Source organism: Salarias fasciatus, chromosome 16 (genome assembly GCF_902148845.1).
Source record: "Salarias fasciatus chromosome 16, fSalaFa1.1, whole genome shotgun sequence".
Classification (NCBI taxonomy): Eukaryota; Metazoa; Chordata; class Actinopteri; order Blenniiformes; family Blenniidae; genus Salarias; species Salarias fasciatus.
Genome location: NC_043760.1, coordinates 2,489,194 through 2,501,145, shown reverse-complemented (window position 1 = coordinate 2,501,145; position 11,952 = coordinate 2,489,194). Strand labels below are relative to the sequence as shown.

At 47.9% G+C, this 11,952-nt stretch overlaps 1 protein-coding gene across 1 annotated transcript; it reads left to right on the top strand.

The window, feature by feature from the left end:
* Positions 1-1,949: 1,949 nt before the first annotated feature.
* rgcc (regulator of cell cycle) lies at positions 1,950-8,867 on the top strand. Its single transcript, XM_030112827.1, has 5 exons — positions 1,950-2,031; positions 2,127-2,300; positions 5,422-5,541; positions 6,210-6,272; positions 7,995-8,867. The coding sequence occupies exons 1-5, from the start codon at positions 2,004-2,006 to the stop codon at positions 8,000-8,002; spliced, it is 393 nt and encodes a 130-aa protein (XP_029968687.1). The 5' UTR covers positions 1,950-2,003; the 3' UTR covers positions 8,003-8,867.
* The last annotated feature ends 3,085 nt before the right edge of the window (positions 8,868-11,952 follow it).

Below are 11,952 nucleotides of genomic sequence, written 5' to 3'. Positions count from 1 at the left end.
AGGCTGAGACATGGAAGCAAGAAGCCCAAGCGTGCAAAAAATGTGACATTTAAGGAGTTTTTTGTGTTTTACTGATCTGAAACATCCACGCTCACAGTAAAGGAAGTCTTTTTCATAAGTTTCTCCCTTTAAAATATACAAAATCATGTGACTGAATCCTAAAGTTTCCAAAAACGCCAACATGTTTTCTGTTGCAGGAGAAAACAGAAGTGAATCTGTATGAGATGCAGTTGTGGCTTTTCACCACCAGGTGTCACTCTATTCTCACTGATCATTGCCAGCTCAAACGTTTTCCTGTTTCACACAACAAAAACACACAAGGTGAGAGAAAATAAGATTATATGATCCAAAAAGTACATTTAATACCTTTTAAAGATGCAAAGAGTTTTTCATTTGAGATATCGTCTCATAATCAGTCATAATCTACATATCATTGATTATTTTGACCTAGTAAAACTGTTTTTTATTCTAATTACGGAAATTTTGATTTTTCTACAGTAAAAGTGACTAATACTAAATACAAGACAGTAAAATAAAAACTGGCTTTGTAATTTTAAGAGTTTATTTTATTCATCATATAGTATTATTAATAAAAAAAAATGTAATCATTAAAAAATTCTGCTGAGAAACATGTTTCACCACCAGCATATTTTATGTATGTAAGGATGTATTGATTAAAAGATTTATTTGACTTGTTTCTGTTACCGTGGATTTTGTTAATGTGTAGATTTATCATGAAACACTGAATTCTTATCATTGTTAAAGGTGCCTTAAGGAGTTTGCACGTTTTATGCGAAACAGCGCCCCCTGCAGGCCTTGGGCGTAATGCAGCTTACTGAAAAACTCGTCCCTGTGGCTCGCGTGCACGGAAGAGGGGAACTCCGTCTTTGCTCGTTTAGAAGCGCTCCAGTAAGATTTAAGTTTCTTCTCCCTGGTGGAGTCTGTGTGGAGCTGTGGCAGTGCTAGAAGCCAGTCTGTTCTGACTTTCTGGAAGATCCTGCTCAGTTGTTGCTCACTAAGCATCTGGCGGAGTAATGGCGGACAAAACGAAACCTAACCAGCCGGAGCGCGCATTATGTCATTCCTTTCAAATTCTCCCCCAAAAATCTCTGGAGCCGGACCGGCACTGTGACTTTCAAGTGACAATTTAGCGCTGTTAGAGGTACTGGTAATGAATATGTCAGGGCGCATTGTACACATCCTTAAAAATGTGTAACATATTCATGGTGGAAAATAAGTATTTTTAAGGTTGTAAAACTCCTTAATGCACCTTTAAAGGCTGTCAGATCACTGTTTTACAGTCAGCTCCCTCTCAGGATGAAGTTGCTCCTTCTGTGGAACCAAAACCCTGCTGGAGGGTCTAAAGCCAGACAAACAAACTCAACCTCAGACCTGACAGATGTGTGAGTCCACATGTGTTAGAGGCCTGCTTTTACATCTTTTTTTTAACTACACATAAATAAATGTTGCACATATATTTTCATTATTATTATTATTATTATTATTATATTATTATTATTATTATAGCATTATTATATTATTATATCATTATTATTAAATGTAACACATTTCTTGAGTATTTTCACTGAGCAGAAAGGACACAGTGATATTACCAGCCTGTGTGTGTGTGTGTGTGTGTGTGTGTGTGTGTGTGTGTGTGTGTGTGTGTGTGTGTGTGTGTGTGTGTGTGTGTGTGTAATCTGCCCAGTGACTAAATCCGGGTCACCTTTATAAATACATCAGGATTACAAACTGTTTACAAACACTTTTTTTATGAAGGACGCGTCAGGGAGTGTAACCTCAGCCGGGAAACACACACACACACACACACACACACACACACACACACACACACACACACACACACACACACACTGGTCCCCGCCCCCTGTGATCCGGGCGCGTTAAAAGCGGCCGTGCGGAGCTGCGGATTCACTCCAGCAACCTTGTGCTCAGCGGACTGCGGCAGCGGGAATTGGTCTCTCTTTCTGGATAAACTCAGCATGAAGTCTCCGAAGACGCAGCCTCAGGGTGAGAATCAGCTTCCCTCTCACTTATTTTGAAAATCCAGGTGAAGGCTCTGCAGGTGTGTTTAAAGGCGTTTCCCGCGCGTGTCGCCGCTGCAGCCAGGCTCGTGCACGAGGAGGACCTGGACGACGTGCTGTGCGAGTTCGACGCGGTGATCGAGGACTTCACGTCCCCGGTGGAGAAGAGGCACTTCCGGTACGACGAGCACCTGAAGACGGTGAAGAGGCGGAGCAGCGCGAGCGTGAGCGACAGCGGCATCAGCGACTCCGACAGTCAGTGTCCCCGCGTGTGCGTGCGTGTGCGTGTGCGTGTGCGAACTGTTCCGTTCAGGTTCCACCTGCAGAACCAGAGGAACCTTCTTTAAATCTAACTTATTTTAGAATTAGTCATAAAAAAAAAAAAAAAAAAAAAAAAATCTCAACGTAGAGTCAGTTTAATGAAGCATTCTGGTGCAAAATCCAGTGAAATGTCTAAAAAAAACTCTTATTTCTAACTCTGGTGTTGTTTGTGTGCCGGTTTTGGCCCGCGGGCCTTAAATTTGACACCTCTGATTTAAAAAAAAAAGTGATTAAGTGATTACTCTGAGTACTGAAATCTGTGTAAAGCAGCTTTTCCTTCCAGTCATTTCAACATCAGTGCGATAAATCAACTGTGAATCAGTCTGAACCAGAAAATCAGCAGGTTCGTCTTTTCTTTAGTGTCATTTTGACTTAATCAGAATAAAGTAGAACAGTGATGCTCCGTGATGCATGTGGACAGTCGCTCTGGATTAGGATTTATTTCATCTGAATGGCCCAAAATGCTGTTTTTATGACTTTAATTTAGCTGATTTAGATCTATTAATAGACAGATTCTGTGTGTGTGTGTGTGTGTGTGTGTGTGTGTGTGTGTGTGTGTGTGTGTGTGTGTGTGTATTACGGCGCTAACAGGGTGTTTTCTCTGACTTGGGAATGTCACGCTGGCTGTCGTCATTCAGTGAATAAATACATCCTACCTAAAAAGATTCAGAAATCCTGCAACATGGAGAGTTTTTTAAAGAAACGCCATGAGCACGGCCGGCGTCGGGCCGAGTTTAAAACAGACGGTTCTGTTTGACTGACTGAGCAGAAAGCAGAATTCTGACACTTCGCCTCGTTTTGGTCTCGTCTGGCTTTTATTGGCCGAGACGCTTCTGTCCTGCGAGTCACTGCTCTGTTTTCCAGCGTCAACTTTAACGAGTTTCTCCGTGTAGTGGTTAGGCCTTCTGCCTCACAGCCAGGAAATCCCCGGTTCGAGTCCCGGCTCGGGGGCTTTTTCTGTGCCGAGCATGAGGTTAAAGGAGGACTCTGTGGTCCCGCCTTCACTCGTTCACCACGTCTCCTCGGTGACAAACCCCACCTCCTCCTGTCAGTCAGCGATCAGACCAGCTTTTTAGCATCTTTAATGGTCGTTCTATGTATTTTCGAGCTTTGGGCTTGAGTTGTTTGACATTTATGAACCGGTTACCTTGAAGGAAGTTCGCCTCCTGCTGAAAACAGACGAAACCCGTCTCATTACTGCTTCACCTCACGTCCAGCGTCCCGCTGAGAAAGCGGCATGTTTGCTGCATATTTCGGGCTGACCTGCCTCGACGTTCCTCCCGCCAGGCAGCACAGCGTCGCCGCAGAGAGAGTCTGCCTCCCAGCTGCAGAGCTGCAGAGCTGCAGAGCTGCAGAGCTTCAAGCCGCCGACCGGCCTGCAGGCAGGCAGGCTGCAGCCCAAATGTGAAAACCTCATCTGCTGACACACAGAGAAAAGTATGCCTCAGGTCCCCGCGTGGAAGGATCTGTTTCCCAGACAGACGCATGTGAGCCGCTTCCAAATAGTTTGATGGCGCTGGGAGGTTTGGAGAGGCTTTCTGTGGAGATGTTCAGAGCGAAGCGTCATCCGGCCACATGTGGAGCTGAGATCATTTTAACAGTCATACGGTCAGTATTCACTGGTGGAGGACTGCTGAAATCGGCCGTTTTGAGAAGCATTTCTCACTATTTTACAGATAAACCAATCAGTTCATCTCAAAGAAGTTTGACGAATCAGTCAGTCAGTAGAAGTCAGTCGTTCCTGCCGGGTGAGCGGAACGGAATCGGGACACGATCCTGTTGATCGATCGGTTTTCCAAAGCAAGCCCTGTTTTCTGAGCCTGGCGTTGGAGCAGCGGAGCGCAGGGCGGCGCTCCAGGTGATCAGGGACGGTGTCTGAACCGGCGTCCGATCGGCTGCTCCGTTGGCTGAAGGGTCCAGATTCCTGGAGGGGCCCGGCGCTCTCCATGGCAGGGTGCTGAACGCAGACCTGTCCGGAGCTGGAGGGACCTGTTGTCCCTCCGCCTGATGGATGGAGGCACCCTGGAGTGCTGGGGGGGGGGGGGGGGGGTCAGTGGGGGAGTCAGTGACGGGGATAAATAGGAGAGATGGGATATGGACGCCGGGAATAACGTTATGATAACATATCAGTGCCACCCCCCCCACCCGGATGTGTGTCAGAGGTGGGGGGCAGTAAGTAGGCGCTCGACATCTGAGAAACTGTGAAGTTCAGCTGGAGCTCTGCAGAGAGACGCTGAACAGACAGAACACAGTCAATACATGTCTTCAGTAAACAGGACTAACTCTAAACTCAAACTCAGACTGTTCGCATCAAATCAAGAAGTTACTTTCAGCGAGACGCCCTCTGAAATACCACATTTTATACAAGATAAGATCTTTTGGAGAGCAAAAAAAAAAAAAACAACAACACAAACAAACCTGAATTTATTTTCAGTTTCTCAAAATAGGATGAAACTGTAACTTGACTCATTTCCAGATACAATAAACAGTTGCAGTCCTACTCAGTGGAATGGTAAATGGTTTGCCGACTGATTCAAAGACATTAGGTGGAATTTGTGGATGAAATGATTTAGTGAGTCTTTCAAGCTGGTTTTATTTGGATCCGAGCATCACTGAACTGCAAGGAATTATTCAACCTTCTGGGTTACATTTATTCCACCAGTGGGTAAACCAATCTTCTCTAAAGTTAATTTAAATGCTCTTATCACTGTTCTTTTATTGCTTCTATTCACAAGTTGCATGTTTGCTCTAACAAATGGGAAGAATGACACTTCTGCAAAGTTCAAAAACGGCAGTAATTATTTTCCAAAGGTCGCGTTCGTTGTGATTTCGTCCTGCACTCAAGCTGTTTAAGTTTCTGCTTTGTTGAAAACGGAAGTGTTTATTAAAACTGTCATGGCTGATGTATGGTCACAGGGCTCAGATGGACAGACGGTGCAGGTGGAGGTGTGGGCGGTGCAGACGCCGTCGGTGTGAGAGCAGGGACGAGTTTAACGGCTGCTCTGCTCTGGAAGCGTGATGATCTGATCCATCTGCGTTTCGTCTCCTCTGACAGGCGCCGAGTCGCTCAACAGAAACAGCTTCAGCTTCAGCGACGAGCGGCTCAACTCGCCCACCGTGCTGTCCCCGACCGCCGCCTCGCCACCGCCGCCACCGCCACTGCTCTCGCCCAAACGTGAGTGGAAGTCGACAGGTCATGACATCATGTTGCACGGCAAGCAAAAGCAGCGTTGGTGCTTCATTTTGTGGAAAAAAAAAACTGATGTGATTCCATCAAAGTGTTGGTGAGATTAGAGGCTCCTCGCCGTAAATCTCACTTCAGCAGCCTCAGAGGATGCAAAGAGCTGGGTCCGCTTCAGGGACTCGGGTCCCTGGGTCCCCTTCAGGGACTCGGGTCTCGGGTCCCCTTCAGGGACTCGGGTCCTCAGAGCTCAGTTTTCCCTGTTTTCCCAGAATGCTCTCTTCTCCACATGCCGGACCTGCAGCGCTCTCTCTTGAACTCTCGGTCTTTCCAGCCAGCTGGACGTCGACCCGTTTGGAAACATCTCACATCTCAGTTAGAAGTTCTCACAGAGTATCTCGAAAAAGAAAACACGGCTCGTCAGTAACCTGCAGAACACGGACATGCAAATCTAACAAAGCAGCTCAGGAACAAATGTTTAGATAATAATGTACACTGAAGTGTGATTTAGAATGCATCCTGGTGTTGAGGTGCAGGTAAAAGGGAAGGTTTCCTCTTTCCCAGGCGCTCCTGAATGCAGCATGAACGTTCTGGAGGTTTTCTCAGATTCTTCGTCACTGCCGTCGTTCTGAAACTCGCCTCCTTTGTGTTTGTCTCTGCAGCCAAACTGGGCGACACCAAAGACCTGGAGGACTTCATCGCCGACCTGGACAGGACATTAGAGAGTAAGTCCTCGATGCGGTCCGTCCGTCAAACCCCCCCCCCCCCCCCCCCAGTGACTCAGTGACTCAGGAGTCGCTCCCAGGACGTTTTCTAAGAAACAATGACGTGTCAGGGTGACCATGTGGCCTCAGCATGCCGGGCCCCGGGGGGATGGGCTGGTGGGGGGGACGGGGGTCGCGCTGGAGGGACGGGGCGCGGATCCTTTTTCAGAGCTGCTCCTGCTCCTGCTCGCACCTTTCAATTTGCAGACACCACAGCGCTGCTAATGCTGGGTTCTCTGTTCCATCCCCGCCCGGGGTTCCTTCATCTGTCCTCCATTTATAGAGCAAGAACGCCGGTTTCCGGCGCCGCCTCGGGGGCCTGCTTTTAGTTACATGCTGTTCTAGGATGTTTTCCTTTGAGTTAAAGATGTTGGATTTTGAATACAGGACTAATTCATCAGTATATTGACATCGACAAATCTGCACTCACGATGACTCTAACTCTAAACTCAGATCAGGCTGAAGCCACAGCAGGAAGTCTGAACTCACACGCTAAACGCCGTACTTTCCTGAGTCATTCTAAACTCATACAATTCACTCTAAAGTCAAGATTAACTCTGATTTCACCTGCTTAACTCTAAGCTCACACAGTTCACACCAGAATTAAAAAATCATTACACCAAAATCACACCATTGACTCTAAACTCATAATCAACTCTAAACTCGTATAAATAATTCTAAACGCACATAATTAACTCTCAACTCATATAATTACCTCCAAACTCCTGTAATTAACTCTAAACTCACACAAATAATTCTACACTTACAGGATTAACTCTGAACTCATGTAGTTAACTCCACCCTCACATTATCATGGCGAAGGTCACACCGTTAGCTCAGCACTCACTAAAGAGAATTTAGAGTTAATGGTGTAACTCTAAGCTGAGATGATTGACTCTAAATTGATTTTCTTATCTGGAATGGCAATAAAGACGAAATGCTGCGACAATGTGCAGAACTAACATGCAGTTAATGTTACATTAAACGACGACAGACTTCAAATGATGAACAGGAAACACGGCGGGTGCAGTCTGCTGAACGTGTGCTGCACTTTGCACTGAAGTGAGATCCAGGATCCCTCTGGCTCCCCATGGCCCCCCCGGCTCCCTGTGGCTCCCTGCAGCCCCCCCCGGCTCCCTGTGGCCCCCCCCCCCCCCCCCCCCCCCCCCCCCCCCCCCCCCCCCCCCCCGGCTCCCTGTGGCTCCCTGTGGCTCCCTGTGGCTCCCTGCAGCCCCCCCGGCTCCCTGTGGCTCCCGCGGCCCCCCCGGCCCCCCCGGCTCCCTGCGGTCCTCCGGATCGTTTGTCTTGGCCGCTCCCGCTCGTCGGTGTTGGAACTTGCATCGGCGCTGTGAGGAATGCAGGCTGCTGCAGACCTGGGCTGCAAATTCCAACTGTAAATGTCAGGACTGGAATTAGACGGTCTGAGCTGAAACGCTTCCCTCGTTTCTGTGTTTGTGCCCCCCCCCCCCGGCTCTGGTGTAGCGTTTCGGCCGCTCGCAGGCGCCGCGGCTTTAATCAGGTGGTCAGCCGGCCTGTTGGCCCCCCCTTTACCCCCCGGAGAGTGGCGTGTTTATTGGCCCAGCCGTGTTTACGATGAGCGGCCCGGAGAGGCCGAACGGCCGCCGATCTGAGAATAGAACCAGCAGCAGTCCTGATCTCACCGCCGTCTCCGTCTCTCCTCAGGCATGTGACTCGGAGGCTCACGGTCATCCGGAGGCGGCCATGATGGCCGGACGGGGGAGGGACGGACGGAGCTCCCGTAACCCCCCCACACCACCCAGCAGGATGCAGCTGGACTCAAACGCCGGCCAAGTTCCTCCAAACGTAACGTGGATCCAGACTTCACAAGAACCGAGAAACTCTCCAGACAGACGGAGAGTCTGTCTGTTCCTGCAGCTTCTGGACGAAACTTCAGCTCCAAACACTAGACAGAATGCTTCAGATTCCCGTCATCGGACTTCTGTTGAGATGAACTAAGAAAACAAGACTACCTTTGTCTACTTGTACTTTAAAAGTTACAGATTTAACCTGCAGTTTTGCAGCCCAGAGAAGGCCAACAGCTTCAAGCTCAGAGGTTTTTTTATGGAAAAAAGTAAACCGTTCCTGATCGGCGTCACTCGCTGCCTTGAGGAAACAAGTTTCTCTGTTCTTGTGGAGAAGGAATCCCCGTTCAGCCCGACTGAGCTCCGCACGGCTGCTGGGCCGGTACGGGAAGCCAGGAGGCTCAAAACCAGACGCCCCGGCAGCCGCGACAAGAGTCACTGGAACATTCTCCGTCTGGAAGATTATTTAAAGAAAACTGCTTTTATAATAGAAAGATATTTGTAATTTTATAGAGCTTCTTATTGTAAATTTGATCACATTTTTCTGTGAAATATATTTTTGTATCATATGTAAATATTCTGTTTGGACTGGACAGATTCCGATTTGTTGACGGGAATTAAAGAGGTTTTATGTCAACTTAATCCAATAAAAACTGGAAAAGCAATATGAGTGTATTTAATACAGCCGATGCCTGCCAGAGATACTATTAAAGTATGGAAGATTGTTGTTTTACTAACACACGACTCCTCTCTTCATTTTAAACCTGCGACGAGTTCCAAATGCCCGAGTGTTTGGTGTTTCTGGAGATTTTAAATAACCGGTCAGATTTTTAATCTGCATCTGTTCAGGCCCAAAATGTGCAGAAGCACACGTCATGTTCGGATTAGAGGCAGAAGTAATGAATGACGTGATTGTAATGAAGTATTTTTGTTACTTCTACTTAGTATTTTAATTTCTGTAATTTATGCAATTTACAAGCAGTTGTAATTTAGCTGTATTATGTAAATAATTATAATACTGCCATTACTAGTAGTCGTCCATTTGAGCATTTGTAGCAGTATTTTTTTTTCAAGTTCACCTACTTAGATTTAATAAATTTACGTTTTGATTATTTGAACACGAAATTTCTTCAAAGAATTTCCCTCTGGGATTAATGACGTCGTTTCTATTCTAACACTAAGTGAGCTTTTTTCAGAAGAGTACTTTTACTTGAGTATTTTTATTACCAATAAACCTTTTACTCGGAATAAAGTGCTATTTAAGTAACGTAACAGCTGCTGTTGAGTCCCTGTTTCTAGTCTTCTTCCCACATTGAAGTAATTAAGTCGTATTTCTGGATACTTGCTTGTTTTCCTCAAACCTCAGGAGAAGGTTTGAAGGAAATCCGAGCTGGAAATCTGCTTGGTTACTCTTGAAATCACCCATTCATGGTAGAACGGGACGGTACCAAGACGAAGAGAACAAAAGAACCTGTTTTAGTGTTGTGACGTCCATCACTGGCGGAGGCTGGTGGACTGACTACGGCTCCGGTGTGTCTGGTCTCTCAAACCCCGGACCGAGGTCTCACAGGAGCCGAGCTGACGGAGGGATGAGGTTCGTTACGTAGCGACGACGCTCTGCTCTACAGTTCAGTCTGATCTGGTTTACAGGAGGATTGATCTCATAAAAAAGGTGTTTTCAGATGAAATTCCATGTTTCCTGCCCCACACTGCAGCCGATTCATGAGTGAAACAGGATTAAAGTCCAGGTGAGTGCTCAGCTGCGACCGTCCCGTCTGGCGTTCCTCATTTTCTTACGGCTGAGAAACATCGGGAAGGATTTCAGAAGGACCACAGTGAACTCGCACTTTTCTGACTCTTGCTTCATATTGTGGATCTCTAACTGTTCACCTTTAACCCCGTCCCAGCCGGTCCACCACAGTCCACAGCAAAAAAATTAAACGTTTCTCTTTTTGAAAAGTCTTTTCGAAGCGTCTCAGAAAGCTTCGGGCTGTGGAGCATCGGTTTCACATTTCAGACAGAACATTTCGCCTTACGCGTCATTAGACAGCCTGCTGCGGAAGTTCTTTAAGAGGAGTAATTATGAACACTGCATTACAGCCTGCACTTTCAGTTGTTCGGCTGATTGAATGTAATCTTAACAGTGGCTGTACTCGAGTACGTATTTCAGTATTCTTCTTCCATCAAACTTGCTGCACCACGATGCAGAGGAAGAGGAGGGACGCTCGCATCCGTCCAGCAGCCCAGCACATAACGGACACACTGAAATAGACCTGGGGGGGGGGGGGGGGGGGGTCCTCACCTCCTGTGCTCATTAATCAAGGACTCAACAAAGCGGGGTGGGGCGGGCGGTGGTGGCGGCGGTGGCGGTGGTATTATGCAACTTGTTTGGGTCTATTTGCGGGGGCGGAGGCAGACGGGGGGCGTGACCCCGTCTCCACACCGGCAGCAGCTGCCGGGGATAAAGTGGTCTGACGGAAAACCAGCGCCGCCCCCCCTCCATTTGCAGACGATCTGCTGCTGCAGGTCAAAGGTCATGCAGACCCTCACCAGCAGCAGGTGCAGGCACAAAACGGGTTCGACTCCACGGCCTGCGTTTCCCACAATGCAATGCGCCTCACAGGTGAAACTCAAACGGCACCATGCGAGTTGGTCACGCTGGGTCATCGTCACGAGGGAGGGAGTCTTCATGTTCTCCCTGTGCACACGGCTTCTCTGAGTCCACAAACACAGCCTGTTAGTGAGAGACGCAGATTTCCTGATTTCATTGTCGAGGACTCCAATAAATTCAACTTGAGGGAAAACTTTAGAGAAGTTTGGAGCAACTGGGAGACTAAAATGACCTTAATCAGGTAAGTAGCAGTGTTTCAAAAAGCTGCTCTATCCCATCTTCAGCCGTTTCCATGGAGATGCAGCATTTTCAAGAAGTTGTACCTTGGGTCTGGTTTTCATGAAGCTGCATTTCCAGTGACTCTGAGCACAGACTCCCAGAACACTCCTGCTCTGAAGCTGCAGCCGCCTCCCGGTTTGTTTCTCTGACTTCACAAATCCTCCGCTAAGCCATGAAAGACGTTTCACAACAGGAAGCTTAGCGGCGCCTCTCATGACCAATAATCTGATTTTCATGCAGAAAACGAGTTCAGTGCGACTCGCTCTGCTGCTGATTTTCAATGTTGTGCTGAAGTTAATAAAAATTATTGATCATTTTAAATATAGCAGAAATTCCACTAAACGTGAAGCAATTAGTGAAACTTGATGAATTCAACCTAAGACAGTGTTTTTTTTTTAAAGTTAAAACTTTCTGAGCTGTTGTCTTCACTTCAAAAGGTTTTTGATGAATTGGACTTGTTGAAAATTGCTGAAATCTCTGTTTTATTTGAAATCTCTGTTCGTGTCTGAGCCGATCAGCGCTGCAGCTTCTCATTCTGTTCCGACGGTGGAACCTCGCAGCTGCTTGCTCGTCCGGCCGGGTTTCATCTGTGATAACACGGCGGCGGCGGCGGGGGCGGTGGCGGCAGGAAGCTGGCACCGCGCTCCGCCCTCAAGCTCCGCCGTGTTTCTTCTGCACAGTTGGCATAAGGGGCCGGACCCGGAGCGAGTCCACCTATGTGGTCCAGAGTTTGGATCGGCTGGCACTGATCTGAGGGGGCATGTTGACACAGCACTTAATCCCCCCCCCCCCTCCCGCCCTCCCGGGGCAGGAGTCGTGCCTGTTGGCACCGCTCTCTGGCCGCATGGTTCGATGCCGGACTTGGCAGTGGAGATGGGCCGGCGTGCTCACAGGACTGGAAGTGTGGGAAAGTCCAGGGAGGCGGGGG

Bases quoted from the DNA above. Each gene is read 5' to 3' on its own strand.
- rgcc (XM_030112827.1), top strand. From the start codon at position 2,004: ATGAAGTCTCCGAAGACGCAGCCTCAGG. The intron at 2,301-5,421 runs GTCAGTGTCCCC...CTCCTCTGACAG, and splicing joins CGGCATCAGCGACTCCGACA to GCGCCGAGTCGCTCAACAGA. The intron at 5,542-6,209 runs GTGAGTGGAAGT...TTGTCTCTGCAG, and splicing joins GCCACTGCTCTCGCCCAAAC to CCAAACTGGGCGACACCAAA.